Source organism: Arvicanthis niloticus, chromosome 3 (genome assembly GCF_011762505.2).
Source record: "Arvicanthis niloticus isolate mArvNil1 chromosome 3, mArvNil1.pat.X, whole genome shotgun sequence".
NCBI classification, from domain to species: Eukaryota; Metazoa; Chordata; class Mammalia; order Rodentia; family Muridae; genus Arvicanthis; species Arvicanthis niloticus.
In genome coordinates this window covers 51,567,119-51,584,611 of record NC_047660.1, presented here as the reverse complement: position 1 = coordinate 51,584,611, position 17,493 = coordinate 51,567,119, and the positions used below count along the sequence as shown (strand labels likewise).

Sequence of the window (17,493 nt, the reverse complement as noted above, 5' to 3'; positions counted from 1 at the left end):
AGGATGAATTTCTTCAAGGCTCCAGTCTTCAGTTTGTAAGGCCACCAGCTTCCTTTTATCACCGCTCCAAATGGCTAGGTTGGCTTACAACTGACACCAATAATTTCCACAAAAACAATAGGCCTTTCAAATAGCTCTTCCCTTAAGGCAGGAAAAGGAGGGACCAGCACAGGACAGCATTTCTATCAGGCTGCATCTCATAACTAAGGGGTGTCACAAACCCAGCAAAATTCAAGGCTGATGCCTTTAATTACATCTTTGTTTCTTGGATCTCCACATGGCAAGATAATTAGTTTTTAAAAAAATCAGAACTCATCAATATACAATCAAATTATTCATGTCTCCCCACCCTGCCCAAGGCAGGGTTTCTCTGTGTAGTCCTGGTTGTCCTGGAACTAGCTCTATAGACCAGGCTGACCTCACACTCAGAGATCCGCCTGCCTCTGCTTCCTGAGTGCTGGGATTAAAGGTGTGGGCCATCACACCTGGGCTCATGTTTTTTTTGTTTTTTGTTTTTTGTTTTTTAAACAAAGGACAGAGGAGTTCTTACTGAAATAGTTTTCTCCAGAAGGTGAAGCTTTTAAGCTTACAGGTTTTAAAGAACATTTTAACTAAGAACAAAAACAAAACTCCCAGGAATATGACAGACACACATGGCTCAGGTGATGCTAACTGGACCATTTCGTATTCCAATCAGACTCCTTGGAACATAGTATTCCAATTAGTGGTGGCAGGCACCACTAGCTAGAGGGATGTAGACATACTGCAAAGCACAGAATGCCTTAGAAGCCGAGGTCTTCCACACTGGAACAAATCCTTCTGTAGGGTGAAGGTCTTGAGACATGTTTTAACAGTACCTACTTGGTATGGTGGTTGGTTCTGTTGTCGTCGTTATTGTAATGGAGATGGTGGTAAAATCAAACTCTGGGCCTCTTGTACGCTAGGTAGTGTCTACCATTCAAATGATTTGGAGACAGGATATCACTAAGTTACTCAAGCTGGCCTGAAACTTGCCTCAATCTCCTAAGTAGCTGGGATGACAGGTGTGCCCCTCCACACACACACACCCCCCCCAGCTGTTCTTGATGTTTCATAGGATTTGTCTGAAAAAGTTCTCTGTTCACTTTTTTCCATATTAAATTAAAAGAGGAAAGGTCTGAGGATGAAGTGACCTGGGTGGTCTTTGTTTCTCACAAACTCAGAGCACAAAGTTGTTAACTTGTGGGCAATGGGGGTGGGGCACGGAACTCTGGTGGAGGTCAGAGGACAACTTTCAGAGGTTGGTTCTCTCCTTCCAGTGTGAAATCCCAGGATTGATCTCACAGGTCACTGGGTATGAGACAAGTACTTTCACCTGCAGAGCCATTTAGCCAGCCCAGTCATTAACTCTTATTGTTTTCTGGAAACAAAACAGCGTCCACAAAAATAACTAGTGACAGGGATAAACCCACACACAGCAGGAGTGGGCGTGCCGGGCACCAGCTCTGCTCTGCCCCACCCCCTGGGCCTTCAATCTAGCCCTATGATACCCTCATCATGACAGACATCTGACTGCTACACTGATCTCTACTGGAACACTAGGGATGCTGAAGTCAGCAAGAGAAGAAGCAAAACAACTCAGTTGGAAATGGTATGTGGCACAGGACTCTGACTGTGGGCAGAAAAGCTCAGCCACCAGGGCATGGCAGGAATACCCCAGGGCGGACTTGGCACCTACAGGGACTGCAAATGTTCTTTGGTTAGATTATGAGATCGTCAAAGTAAATAATGTGTGTGTGTGTGTGTGTGTGTGTGTGTGTGTGTGTACACAAGTGTGCAAACACTAAGCCTGAAGAGTCATCAACTTCAGCCATACTCTCTGGGGTTTCTGTGACCTCTAGCTAGTAGGTAGGGGTTTGAAGGCTCCATGTTCTTCTGAGATCTGAGGGGTTTCATTGGCCAACTTGCATGGCCCTACGTCTGGCTTGCAGTATGGTCAAAGAGTAAGAACAGTGAATTTTTCTACCCTTTCTGCCCTGATAAACTCAAGTTTTTCTCACCCTCTACTATTGGCGCTCCAGCTAACTGTGAAATAATAAAGCCCTATCAACGCTGTTTTTGCAAAAGAAAAGTGCTGGCACATTGCAAGGCCCCACAGGCACCATCAAAGGAAAAGTGCTGACACAGGGTCCACAGCAAACCCAGGGGCACATTAACACAGCCAGGAGGCGTTCCTTAGTTTGATGATGAGCTGCCCCCGACACTGTGAAAAGAGAGCGTCCAGGCCAGTGCTTTCTCCAACTCTGCTGCTTGTGGTGAATCATAACAAACTCAGTTATAGTCCAGTACCATACCAAAAAAAAAAAAAAAAAAAAAAAGCAATAAAAATCACAAACTAGATAAACATAAATATCCAAAGTAAACGTGTCACAAGCCGTCTGTTTTTCAGCTTTGTTTCTCTGTTACACGTTGGTTAAAATCTACTAAAATAACTCCAAGTTGCTCCATGGGCCTCATAGTGTGAAGTCACCACTCTGGTTTGATGGGATGAGTGGGGGGCAACATGACCCTTCAGTTCTGACAGTGTATGACGGAAGTAAAGGACATAGGGAGAAGTGGGCCCTGCCCCTTCCTCCCTGACAGAGGTCCCTAGGGCACTGTTACTGTCCTGCTGTCTTATTCAGCTTCAAGGGTAGACAGCAGGAAACCTTCTCAAATCAGCTGCTTGGGAAACACATCCATGAACTTACCTATTGCTCTTGGACACTGGGGCCCAAGTATTTGATTTCAGCTCAAAGAAGAGTCATTGAAAAGAAAGCAAGCGAGCTCTGAAGACAGCAGATAAAGGTATCCCACAGCACAACCCAGAACTAGTGGGCAGTCGAGGGAAGAAAGAAACGGAACCATGTGCGTACCTTTTTAGATCTGTTCTGGAGAGCATACCCTCTGTACCAGCCTGTGGGGGTGAGAGATGGGAGAACAGAAAGCATGTTATGTTTTCTGGGAGGACAAAAAGACATCAGCAACATACATTCACATGTTCTCTCAGCAATCCTGAGTTAGAAACCAAGAGATCACTAGCAATGAAACCTGGAACAGTGGCTCTCAACCTGTGGGTCACAAGTCCTTTGGCCCCTTTCGCAGGGGTTGCATAAGACCACAGTAAAACACACACATCTATATTACGATTTATAACAGTAACATTACAGTTATGAAGCAGCAATGGAAATAATTTTATGGTGGGAGTCACCACAACATGAGAAACTGTGTGTATTAAAGGGTCTCAGCATCAGGAAGACAGAACCACTGCCTTAGACTATGAACCATCCCACAGAACCACTGCCTTAGACTGTGAACCATCCCACAGAACCACTGCCTTAGACTATGAACCATCCCACAGAACCACTGCCTTAGACTGTGAACCATCCCACAGAACCACTGCCTTAGACTGTGAACCATCCCACAGAACCACTGCCTTAGACTGTGAACCATCCCACAGAACCACTGCCTTAGACTGTGAACCATCCCACAGAACCACTGCCTTAGACTGTGAACCATCCCACAGAACCACTGCCTTAGACTGTGAACCATCCCACAGAACCACTGCCTTAGACTGTGAACCATCCCACAGAACCACTGCCTTAGACTGTGAACCATCCCACAGAACCACTGCCTTAGACTGTGAACCATCCCACAGAACCACTGCCTTAGACTGTGAACCATCCCACAGAACCACTGCCTTAGACTATGAACCATCTCATTTCTTACACAGTAAAGATGTATTTTAAAGCTGTATTCTCTTATTAACTACAAGACTTTAAAATCTGCACAGAGGGCGCTGGGAGATGACTCAGCAGTTAGGGACACCTGTTGCTCTCATGGAGCACCTGGCCTGAGCCTCCCACGTGCCGGGATGACAATTCTGCACTATGCACCACACCAAACTTTAATTCTTTCATAAAGTTCCATTACGGTTATTTATATATGGACATTTTTCTCATTTATCACAGAGTATACAACCTAAGGTGTCCATAAACAAGTATTTTATATTAAAAATGACTGAACACTTAGTTGTTTTTAAGCCACGCCCACCTAAGGCGTCCGTATGCTCAGTGACCATCTTGCCTCAGGAAGCCTACTGTAAACAGAATCATGTAAGTAAACAGTGAATAGACGCAATCTGTAGTTGGAATTGCAGGCACCTGCCAGTAGGTCTCTAGAGCTGTCTCATGCTTGTTATAAGAGCAATCAGAAAATAGTCCCATACTTGCTGTTTACATGTTACAAGTAGAAAATTGGGTTAATCTCTTTGGGTGCAGACTGAGTAGTGCTTTCACAAATTTTACATTACCAGTGAAACTAAAAAGTTAAGGAATTTGCCGTGTGTTGGAGAGAGGGGTAAAGGGGTAGGGCTTTGGTATGGAATTATAATCTGCACCACAGCACACAGTCGAGAAAACACTGGTCTCACTTTAGGAAGCCAATGTGCAGGAAATCAGGTTAAGCTGGAACACACTGACCATTCCTCCCATGACTTAAGGGTCTACGTCCCTCCGTACCCTTGATTCTACTAAGATATGAAAACAGTTGTGGGCAAATGGCTGGTTTTGATGTCACCCTGGATCAAAGACAGAGCTGAAGGCCACACTGAGAGAGAGCAGGTTGAGGCAGTTTTCACTTTTCAGGCCCTACAAAACCAAGAAGTCACAAGACAGACTGGCCCTCGTACCCAGGAGAATGGAGCTCGAAGGCCTGTAAAATGGTGTTCTACACAGCCATTCACCACAAAATTATGTTTCCTAAACCTGCCATCTGGGGGTGGGAGGACGATTTCTATATATCCTTCTAAGAGCTTGTCTCTAGAATCATAGTGTGTGTATAACTGCTAGAAAAAAATTATGATTCTGGACGTGTCCAAGTGAATACTCGCTCTCTTTGGCAACAGGCACAGTAAGCACCTAGTCTCCAGCTGGAGTCTGCTGGTACTGATAAGTGTCAAAGCTCTAAGAATGCAACTACTAATGATTGCTAATAACTCCAAAGGCTGTGACCATGGTGCACAGTTAGAGAGTCCTATATTATAAAACTGGGTTGCAATACAAACAAGAACAGTTTTCCTATTAACCCTCAACATTTAATATAAAATCGTAACTTAAGGCAGTTTGCAGTTAACCTTCAGTACACACTGGGATGCAAAGAGGCAGTGAGGGGTGTATCAAGAAGTAGTCTGTAGTCTCAAGCAGAGAACAGGGAGAATGAAATGGCAGGTATGTTCCTAAATTATGTAATTCCAAGGACAGCAATGGGCCAGAGCGGGAGTCTTAGCTACATTTTAGTGAAACGAGTCTCCAAAAAGTAAGTTGCAGCCACCATGGCAAAATGGGTAGCACTTCTGGGGTAAGAGGTCATTTCAGTATCTTGGGGACTGCCCCAATCCAGGATAAAAGCATCTCCTCTCACTGGAAACCACCAAAGCCAATAATTCCACAGGCAGGTTGGCTCACTTTACTCTTCATCAGTCAGGACTCTACCATCAGCCCGTTTCATTCACCTGTCCAGAGGATGGAGCTGTGTATTTTCTGGTTTCCACCTAACAGTGTCCCACCTAACAATGTCTCCCTCTGTGGTAGTTCAAGAAATATTAACTGTGGAGAAGAGTTGTTAAAAAGGAACCAGGTGGGAAAATAACTAGGAAAAAACTTGCAGACAGAAGCCAATCTAATGAGAAGACCATGAGGCAAGAACTCTACCCAGAGACAGAAAGAGCTCAAAGTGAGAGAGGGAGGTGGCACCACGAGGGTCGGACAGGAGTGTGGGCAACCATCCTGGGCACTCATTAGACTCATTAGGGAAACGTATTTTACTTGGTTCCTGAGCAACCAGGGTAACTTACTGATGCCTGGGTCACCTCCCCCAAATATTCTTCTTCAAGCTCAGAATTAGAGCTTCTCAAAGAATCCCTGGTGACACTAATGCATTAGGGAAAGTGTCACCCCAGGCAAAAGCACCATAGACCATGTGAAATCTGAGCTTTGGCCTAAGTACGATAGTAAAGATTGGAGGGGAGAAAGGTGCTTAAATGCCATCACATCTTGTGAAAAAAAAATAGCATTCTGGCTGCTATACAGGAACAGACAAAGGGAGGCGAGGAGCAGAAGCAGGAGGAGACTGGTGGGTACACTGAAAACGGAAGCGATGAGAAGACTGAGACTATATTTAGAAACAGCTTGAATTGCTCATGGCTTCACTGGCAATGGGCAAGCATAGAGAAAAAAAGGGTGTTCGGCTCCTGGGCTTATGCAAATGGTACAAAGTGTTATCATATGGTACAGGAAGATTTAAACAGGGAAAGCCTTGGATAGGGGTAGAAGGCACAGGCAGCAGACCCTGACCCATAGGCTTCCCTCCCTCAGCAACTGAATCCTATTGGTATGACGTGGAACCCTGGCCATGTGCACTGGGGGAGGGGAAGTCAGTGGGGTCACACCGGCATGACAGCTCAGAGCCCACGTAGCATCATAATGATGATCATCATTTAATAGCTGGCCATGCGCCTGAGAGAGAAGCATTTCTGTCAAATACCAGGATATGAAACAAAGGTCAGCCCAGAGAGGATCAAGATAAGAGGGATTAACTCTAGGCAAGAAATGTGACCAGGACCCTGCCTTTTACCACCAGAACCACACGGGCACAATAACCCAAACAACATGTGTCAGAAATGAACAGCTACAATGGACCTATACTGGGTTATCAACATTAGTGAAAATCAGGTATGCATAGAGTTAGTGAGGCACATGTGAGGGGCTAGGCTGCTGTCTTCCATATCAAGAGGCTGGTTAATAGAATGGAAGGTTGAAAGGTCAATTCTTAGTTGGATAAAAGACTGGAAAGAGTTCAGAAAGAAGTGAGACTCCTCTGAGATGAGGAGGAGTTAGAAGGAACTGCTGGTTTTCATTATGGACTAGTAAAAATAACTAGGGACAGAGAGATGGCTCAGTGTTTAGGTTACAAGTGCCTGCCAACAAGTCTGATGACCTCAGTTCAATCTCTAGAACCCACATGATGGAAGGAGGGAACACACTCTGGCATTTTGGACTCTTACCTCCACATACATGCTGGGACACATGCATGCTGGGACACATGCATACCTACACAAATAGAGAGGCAGGCAGGCAGGCAGGCAGGCAGACAGACAGACACATACTCGTGCACGCACACGCACGCGCGTGCGCACACACACACACATACAAATTAAAATATAATTTAAAACTTTTTAAACATTTCAAGTTATATGTTTTTTATGACTGGTACAATTTACAACTGACAAAAATATGGATAACTCCTGGCAAGCCAGGCAAAGGTAAAATGAAAACAGCAGGTAATCAGTCTATTGTGAGAGGGTGGAGCTGCCTAAAGAGGGAGATGAGACAATGTACGGGGTCCTAAGACAGTGTGGAGGGTTGAAGAAGCATCGCCCCAATAGCTCATGAGTTTGAATGTTTGGGTTTGCAGTTGGTTGACTGTTTGGGCGATTAGGAGGCATGGTCTTGTTGGAAGAAGTGTGTCATGGGAGTGGGCTTTGAGGTTTCAAAAGCCCATGCCAGGGCCAGTCAGTCTCGGTCTGTGTATGTGTGTATGTGTCTGTCTGTCTCTGTCTGTGTCTGTGTCTCTGTCTCTACAACCCTTTCTCTTCCTCTCCAACTTGTGGATAAGATGTGAGCTCTCATCCACTGCTCCAGTGCCATGCCTGCCTGCTGCCACGCTCCCTGTCATGGTGGTCATGGACTTACCCACTTAAATTGTAAGCAAGTCTCCAATTCAATGGTTTCCCACCCCAGAATAAGTTGCCTTGGCAAAGATACCTCATCACAGGAGTAAAACAGTAACTAAGACAAAGAGACTAATTCTGCTTGCATTTCCTGATGATATACACTTGTCAAAGCTCATTGAATTACATCGTAAATATAATGAGCGTTATGCAACTATGCCTTTCATTTTAAGCGATACAATTGGATAGCACCACTAGAATGACTGTGGTCAAGGAGACTGATTGTGGCCACAGTAAGCAAGGGATAGAAGTAAGTGGGCTCACGTGCTTGTTGGTTTTGTCAACCTGACACAAATCTAGACATGTCTGAGGAAAGAGAATCTTAAATGAAAAAATATCTCTGTTAAGACTGGCCCATGGGCAAGCCCATGTGATATTTTCATGAGGGTGAGCCCAGCTCATGGTGGGTGGTGCCACCCCTGGGCAGGTGGTTCCAAGTTGTGTAAGAAAAGACGCTGCACAGTCCTGTAAACAGTGTTCCTCATGGCCTCTACGTCCGTTCCTGCCTCTAAGTCCCTGCCTTGAGTTCCTACCCCGACTTTTCCTCTATAATGAACTGTGGTGCCTTAACAGAAGATGAAATAAACCCTTCCCTCCCCAGGTTGCTTTGGGTTATGGAGCTTTATTAACAACAGTATAAACCCCCAACTCCAACAATTCTCCTACCATGCTAATAATTTCTTCTAAAGTTGCACATAACCCACGACTTAGCAATACTCCTAGGCCGACGTATTTACGCAAGATAAATGGGAAGTTACACTTGCAAGAATGCTTTACAGGAACATTACGGATACTTCAATTCTTTCAAGCTTAAGTCGGAACTCAATGAAAGGCACCGTGACGTTTGAGGGAACAAATCATGGCATGTTTCTGTAATGAGTACTATTCAACAAGTCAGAAAAGTTACGTACATATAACTTTATGAATGAGCGAAAGAATCCAAACAACTGACATATATAATGCCACTAACATAGGGTTGACTAGCAAGTCAAACTAATAGTTAGTGATGAGATAAGAACAGTGGCCAATGGCTGGGGGTATTGTATGTAAGACAGAAGCTCAGGACACTTTGGGGTGAGGTATACAGGCTCTGTCACCTGATAAGAAGCATTCTGCTGTGTATCTAGGTGCGTGTTAGTTACAGCGTATAAGTTTTTCCCTGATATCTGATGGCTTTAACTTAGGAAAGAGAAAGGAATAAAATATTATTAAGTGAGAACTACTTTATAAACTAAGCACCTCTAACAGAATATCACTCACACATGCCTGAGAACTTTTAATTTGGCATTGTCACTGAAATGAGTTTGAGTCAGGTACGAAAAATAAGAAACCTTTCTCCATGGCTGTACTTTTGTCTTGTATCTCATCAACAACATTATCCATCCTAATTACTCCTGGCATGCTTCCAAATTGATTTTCAATGAGTTTGTACTATCCCTAGATGTTCCGGTGCCGTCCTGCAATTCATTTATTCAATCAGCGTGCTAGGAGACCAGGACACGGAGTGTTTCTCTGCCCTAATTTTTACTTCATAATGCACAGGAGGAAAAACAAAAGAATTCAGTTACACAGAAACAAAATTTCAAGCAGGGACTCAAGTGAAGGAATCAAAGCAGATGCAGGGAAGGCTGCCTTCAGCAGATGAGGGAAAGCCTGGGTGGAAATCTCTGAGGAGACCCATCAGGCCTGAGTTGTATACTGCTTATGTGACCGTTCATTCATTATACATAAAACGCTTCTTAAAGTGGATTTATCAGACATCATCTTTAAGGAGGAAGGAAACAGATCCATAAACAAGTAACTGAATACAAAGGGCCCTTTAATGGAACTGATTGGAGACTCTAGTTCACAAAAGAGTGTGCTATGAATGTGCTCCAGACTCAGGCAATTACTGGGGAATGCTGAAGACTTTCCAGGCAATGAAGTATGGTCCAGTGTGTGACTTACAGAATGTTCCACACAAGCACCTTTCATTTTGCCATCACAAGATAAACATGCTCTCCTGCTCACGAACATATAAAAGATGGATAACTTATGTTTATCCTCTTAGAAATGAAAAGCCAGGAACAGGGAGTGGCTGTTTATAGCGTCCACATGACACAGGGGGCAGAGAGGAGGCAGCAGCCACAGAGGAGGAGCAGGTGCTAAATCCTGTTGTTGTTCCTTTAACTCTCTCAGGCCTGCTAGCTTAATTAGGCCAGAGTCAAAGGTTGCACCCCTGTGGACCAGGTAAACCTGTCAGTTTCCAGGGCCAGAACCCAATGAGCTACCCTTCAAAACAGATGCCCTGCAGAACCTCCAGGGATCCTGAGCCAGCTGGGTGCCAACCCTCACAGGATGGAGAAAGTCTCAGTATGAAATCCCTCATTACAGAGGACAGTGGTCCACCTTCATCCGTGGGGAGCATCCTGCTGCCTCCCAGAACCCTGAGCCTCAGCTGTTCACATCGAAAAGCACAGGGCTTTCACAGATAAGCTGCAAGGTTAAAAAAAAAAAAAAGTCAAAGGATGTAAAGATACTGGAGGTCAACTCCATTCTGTTGCTTCTTTGCTGGAGATAAATCCATCAGCCCTTTGATAAGCAATGCTGACCACGGAAGCTTGAGTTTGAAGGACTCAGACAGAGCACCTGAAAGCTAACAGCTTCACTACATAAAATTAAATAAGCAATCTGCATAGATAAACACAGGGGTGTTTGTTTGTTTGTTTGTTTTTCCCTTGCATCAAGCTGCTGCCATGGCTTTGCTGTGAGGACAGCAAACTTGACACTGAGAACTCAGTCTTTCAGATGAGGAGACCTTAGTCCTGGGCCTGATCAGCATGAGAAATATGCATACTATCTGATCAAGAAACAGTCTAGCTTTCTACTTTAATGCCATTTTGATTTTGAGACAGGGCATCATGTAGCTCAGGCTGGCTTCAAACTTGCTATGTAGCCTAGGATAACCCTGAACTCCTGAGTGTCCTGCTTCGGCTTCCTGGAATTACAGGCATGCACCGTCATACCCAGCTTCAACTAACTTTCTTTCTTCTTTCTTTCTTTTTCTATTTCTTTTTTTCAATTTAGTTTATTAAATTTGTTTTGACAATTTCATGCATGGATATAATGAATTCTGATTATTTTCACTTAACTTTCACTTTTTATCATTTTTTAAAATGTATTTATGTATATGTGTACACTGTTGCTGTCCTCGGACACACCAGAAGAGGGCATCTGATCCCATTACAGATGGTTGTGAGCCACCATGTGGTTGCTGGGAATTGAACTCAGGACCTCTGGAAGAGCAGTCAGTGCTCTTAACCAGTAAGCCATCTCTCCAGCCCTATCATTTTTAATTATATATGTGTTGTGTCTGCATGCAGGTCTATGAATGTGAGTATAGGGGCCGACAAAGGCCAGAGGCATTATAGTTCCCTTGTAGCTGCAGTTACGTTTGTGAAGCCATCTGGTATGGATACTGGGAACCAAACTTGGGTCCTCTGGAAGAACAGTAAGTGTTTTAAACCACTGAGCCATCTCTTTAGCCTCTTCAACATTTATTTTAAAGTTAAAGAGGATTCTTGTTTGCTGAGCCTGGCATACATCAGATGCTCAGGAAACATTTGGTGGCTATGTTAACCACAACACACAGTCTCTTTGGCCTTGGTTAGACTATTGGAATGAGTGTGAAATGAAGTCTGTACCTACAAGCCACATGATTGTACCGGGAGAGTGGGTGGAGCTGGCAGGATTGCCAGCCACAAGGCCTTGCTCCCTCTCTAGCAGAACACATCTGGACTCTGGAAGTCACTACCAATCTAATGCAATGAAGCTTCAATCCCTTAAAAGCTGTTGTTCAATAAGATCACAGTCACCCGCACCCTTGCTTTTAAAGCCATTCCAGTATAAACTCTAACTCTGGCTACAAACACCAAGAAGATTTTATTTTTTCCCCCCGGCTTACTTAGAATAGATGGTAACAGAAATCAGAAATCTCTATTTTCAACTCCACAGACAAGCAGAGAGATCTGTTTCACATGTTATGATACCTCCAGAAGGAGGGCCAAGTCACTGTGAACAGTCAAGAGGTGACACATCCAAATGTGTCCAGTGCTAGAAAAAAGACATGCCTTGCCTTGGGGGCCATCACAGAACTTCTCCAGGTGGATCGACATGTTCACTCTGATTTCCATGTCCTTAATCCTTAAGTGAATCTTGGTCCAGGGTAGTCTGGGAACTGCTATTTACAAAGCATTTTTTACAAAAGGAGAACGGCCCAGCAATCAGAGGCTCCGGCAGGGTACAAGGAGCTTGAACTACCACTCCACGACTCTTTCCCATCCCTTGATCTAGGCAACATCCCTGGAGAGCAAAATCAGCTAGACAGGTGCTGCTGAGAGCATCCCTTTGTGGCATTCCAGAAACTTCTTTGTTTCCAGGTTCTCTTGTCTCTGAAGATGCACAGGCAACTGCCCAAATGGGTCAATGCCAAGTCCTAGTGCATGATGGCTAATGGAACAAGGTTAGTACTCAGGAAAGAGTTGTAAATTCTCCATCAGAAGGTTGGGCAGATGCCTGTGTCCAAATAACATATGTTAGGATGTATTTCAGGAGCATATTAAGAAAAAATACGAGAAGGCATTTTCTGTTGCAGAAGGCTTCATCTGAAGGCTGGGGGATAGCTCAGTTAGTAAAGTCCTTGCCACACAAGCATGAGGACCTAAGTTTGCTCCTGAGCATCCATGTAAAGTGCTGGCTGTGGCAGTGCACACTTAAACTCTCAACACTGGGAGGAGAAGATAGAAGGTACCCATCCAGCCTAGCCTAACTGGTTAGTCTCAGATCCCAGTAGGAAATCCTTTCTCAACAAAAGTGGGTAGCTCCTGAGGAATGACAGAGGTTGGTTTCCTTTCAAATGTATGCATGCAAGCATATGCACCCCCCCACACCACATGCATTGTCGAATGAACATGTATACACACACACACACACACACACACACACAATCTGAGAGGAGACGTTTCAGTGGCTGTAACATCTAATTAAGGTCTCTCCTAAACACACTCCTATTACCACACTTGTCTTTATAAAAACACAGTTCAGGAAAGAATGTTCCCAGAGGTGTGACTGATGACAAGCTGCTCCAAAGGTAAAGGTCAAGCAGATGTGGGAAGCGACCACGGGCGCATCCTCATCAAAACACCATAAAGCCTGACGTGCTTCCCAAGCTAAAGCCAAGAGTCTGCACGGAGAGCTTGTCATCAGATTCTGAGCTGCTGGGCTCATTGCCATTTACGTTTGGAAAGACAGTTCTTTCTATAACGAAGTCACAGTGACAGTATGGATTAAGAATTAAAACAAACCTCCCAGGATCTTGACTAAGATGGCGACAGAAGTGTTACAAATACATGGAGGATCCTAGTACACCTCTCATCTAGTAAATCTGAAGCGCTTAGTAAGGGTGTGTGTGTGTGTGTGTGTGTGTGTGTGTGTGCACTTGTGCGTGTGTGCTTTTTATTGTAAAGGTTGAACATCCCTTTAAAAATCCAAATTGCAAGGCTCTAAAATTCAAAGCTTGTTGAAATCTAGAATGAAGTCCTTAAGTAAAAAATTCTACTCCAGACCATGTGACAGGTTCCAGTCAAAAGGTAGGTACACTAAAAATAATAATAATAATTATCCTCAGGTTTTGTGTAACAGGTGTATATGACACATAAGTGAATTTTGTGTTCTCACGTGGATCCCCAGAATGTTTTATGATATGTATGTAATATGTAAACACTCCAAAAAAAATTAAACCGAAATCCTCGGCTTGTAAGCATTCTGGATAGGGAACGCTCAGCCTGCATATGGGAATGGGTGGAGTTACACTGGCCTTGTTCCATACAAGAGTAACATGTAAAGAAAGGGAAGCCTCGAATGTCCTTGCTTCTTACTTCTTTCAACAGTCCAGGGCTGCTCATTGTCCCTAATTACTGTCCAAATATTTGTGTTAGCCTCTGAGTCTTTAAAACTTACTCTGAATACAGAGCTTTACTCTGTGTCTGCCTCTCAGAGCTCAGAACACCTTTGAGACGTTATTTCACTTGGTGATCTCAGGGTCCCTACTAACATCAGCCACCCGCGCTCATGAGCACATGAATGATTTATACAACCAATAAATAGTCAATCGATGGATATGAGCTCAGCGCGGCACAGAAAGCCAGTGCCAGAAGTAGCAGGTCCCGGGCTTGAAGCCATGTGTAGTAGCATTAGATTAATCACGGGAAGGAAACACTCTGTGGTGACTAGATGCCGACACCTTACGCTTATAATGCAATATTCATAGTTTGCAATGCACCACTCTCTAATTGATCACTTCCAAGTCAATGAGTCACTGGAACATTCGAGACAGCCTTGTCCAGGAACAGTTAACTCAGATGAGAGTGAACTACCTAATCTAACATAGTCTTCCATCAGTCTCTTCCCTCTGTGGACTCAGCAACATTGCCCTGTTCTCCCCACAGTAAGTGTCTGGTTATTTTTTATTTACTTTCTTGTCTTGTCTTTCTAAGCAAACCCTACGAGAGGCAGCAGCTGGCTGGTTTATCACTCATTTGAGCAGAGGTACCATCTCCTGTGCTTAAATGCACTGGGCAAATGCTAGGTGTGAAGCAGGCGTGGCTAAAAAACAAGGTGACTGTAGCTGAAGTGCCCAGTGTCCACATGCTCACAGATCTGGGGCAGAAAACAACCTTCATGGGGGAGGATGCATGTCCTGGTGCCAAATACCTTCCAGAGTTTAAGAAGCAAGGCAGCAGCACCAACAGGCACACCGGTGCCAAGGAGGAGGGACAAGGAGCCATGGCTTCAGCTAGCATTCTCTTCTCTGACAGTCTCTGAAGGCAAACAACTCTCAGGGAACTACAATACTGCCTCTCTATCAACTCACTTCCTTCTTTCATCTTTAAGTAACAAATTAAGCTGGGGTCAGGGTGGTCACAAGATCCAAGAGACAATCAAGAGCAGCTCTCTCATTAAAGACCGAAGTCTAAAGATTAAGTGGCCTTGGAGAGACTCAAACATTTAAATACAGAGTCAGAATAGAACAACAGAGCGGTCATGACTGCTCGTGTCTACCTACGGGAAATAAACCACACATCCTCGCAAAACTGGCCCATGGATGTTTACAGCAGCATCCTGGTTGAAAGATCTAAACAGCTCCAACAGCCATCTGATGATGCATGTTTGAGCTGTGGTGTGTCCATGCAACGAAAAGAAAAGGAAACGAAGTATTAATAATTGTTATAGTGTGCACGAACCCCCAAAAACACCAAACTAATCACAAGAAGTCAGCCACAAAGCACCAAACACTGTTTGGCTGCATTACTATAAAAGTCTAGCACAAACATACTCCCAGAAGCAGAAAGCAGGTACGTGTTTGCCTAGAGCCAGGCAAATAGCTGATAAGTGATAGAGATGAGGGTGGGTAATGGAAGTAGACCGTGATTGACAGTCGCCCAAGTCCCTGTATAGTATGCTTAGTTAATAACCACAGGATGGTAGACTGTGTGGGCAAACTGTGTGGCATTTGAGTTCTAGCTTAATAAAGCTTCTGTTTCAGATTAAGAACAAAAACATATGCAATAACCAAATCCCTGTGCAGCTGCGGAGGGAGGGCTGGAGATCAGGAGTGCGTGTCAGTCTCACCTGCATTCATTCCAGGCTTTTGCTGAGGGCCAAGAGCACGTCAGAAGCTATGCTAAGCACCTGGAGATTAAGCCGGAGCCAGCTGTGACTCTTAGCTGTGACTGCTCTTGGAGAATCACTCACTGAACCACAGGGCAGGAAGCAGCCACGCAGAGTCCTCGGTGGCATTCTGTTGTGGGTTGTGGGTGGAAAACATTAAAGAAAACTGTCTGGGAGGACTGGGCTCCATGCCAGAACAGCACCCATAGATCAGGTATGCTTGTCTCAAAGGTAGGGTGGGGCAGAAGGTGCAGAGGGAGAGTCCCCAAATCGCCAACAGGAAGCTGCAAGACACAAACCCTCAGAAGCCAAGAAATGGTGCCAGCCTTGCCCTGGCATTCTCCCTGGCAGTACCGGGGGTGTTTCCATTTTGTTTATTTGTTTTAAAGGAAGATAGGCGCAGGGAGTGGGGAACGAACACAAGTCATTACTCGGCATTTCCTGCAGGTCTTATGCTTGCAAAGCACTCCTGCCCCGAGTCCTCAACTGCCTGAAGTAATAAAGGAATTCAAGACTCAAGCCAAGAACTGGAAGTACTAAGCCGATACAAGCGCCTCCCCCTGAGTGTCGGGCACGGGAGGCACTATTCAAAAACGAGTCCTGTAAGAGAAATGCTATTGGAAGAAATATAATCCAATGTCAAAATCCGTGTGAAATTGACATGCCACTTGGAGGTCATGAACTCTGTACGTGTTCTGTCTCCTCACTCCCACCAGGACGCAGGTCCACTTTGAAAGCACAGCGGGTGACATCCTTCTCTGGGAGGCTAGCATTCTAAGACTGACATTCAAATACTCCGTGGCAACAACTACAAGAGAATTCTCTTCCTGCTGGCAGGGCCTGATCATCCTCATACTGCCATGCCAAGCCCTTTCTGTGTAGGGCTCAATGCAGCACCCCCTGCGCTCACACTTCGTTGGAGCTACAATACACTAGAAGCACCTCAGGTTGGGATTTGGAGGCCCAACTGCATAGGATCAGAAACAGATGGGGTTTGTCTGCCTGTGTCTACATTACATACAACAGGAACATCCCATATCCAAAACTACAAAACCCAAAATGCTCCAAGATTCAAAATGTTACGAGCACAGACATGACTTCACAGGTGGATTATAAACCGTGATGAAATTACTTAAAATACTGTATAAAATTATCTTCAGGCTATGTGCATAAGACGACATATGTGAAAAAGAAATGAATTTACAGCTAGGCACTATTCAATATTTCACTATGCATATTCCAAAATCCAAAACAGTCTAAAATCATAGCCTTCCAGTCCCAAGTACTCTGGATAAGAGAGCCAAAGTATAAGAGTGAACATATTCAAAACCACTACTAACATCTACTCTATGAGAACAATGTGCTTCAAATAGCTACCACAAAATATACTATATATAAATATATAGTTTTATACTATATAAAAACTTTCAAGAGCGACTTATTTTGAGAAAACAATCTTAAGAATGTATTTTAGGGATGGCATTAACTTTATGTCAGATCAACATCAATATTCTATTCTTCTCTGATGTGATCCATTGAGCAATTAGGAAGCCCTTCCCCCACCACCACCCTTACACACACACATATACCTACCACCCTTACACAAACACACCACCTTACACACACACATACCACCCTTACACACACACACCACAGAGAGAGACACACAGAGACAAGAGAGTTTACTAACAAAAAGGGAAGAATTTCCACCCAGCACTTGTGGTGGCTTCTTGCCTGGGGCATTTGCTGATGAAAGAAAGGATGCCTGAGTGGCTTAGAGTAACCTTTCTAAGGACCTTATGGGACCAGCAGGACAAAAATTAGAGGGCTGAGCCTCACAATGAGTCAGCTGTAATTTCCATAAAGCATAAAGCTTTAGCATGGGTGAAGACAGTAATAAAAGGCTTAATAAGCAGAAGTTGAAAGAGATGTTTAGCACAATTCTAAAACAGTAGGCATAAATATTCTAAAAACAGGTT

At 44.3% G+C, this 17,493-nt stretch overlaps 1 protein-coding gene across 2 annotated transcripts in view; it reads right to left on the bottom strand.

Annotated features, from left to right (window-relative positions):
* Dock5 (dedicator of cytokinesis 5) overlaps positions 1-17,493 on the bottom strand; it is a 188,213-nt gene that overhangs the window by 114,068 nt on the left and 56,652 nt on the right. For both annotated transcript variants that reach the window (XR_013109304.1, XM_034497595.2), the window contains exon 3: positions 2,895-2,935. Coding sequence is in view for 1 of the 2 variants with exons in the window: in XM_034497595.2 (XP_034353486.1) it covers positions 2,895-2,935 (41 nt within the window). In the remaining variant the exon portion in view is untranslated. The remainder of the gene's footprint in view (positions 1-2,894; positions 2,936-17,493) is intronic.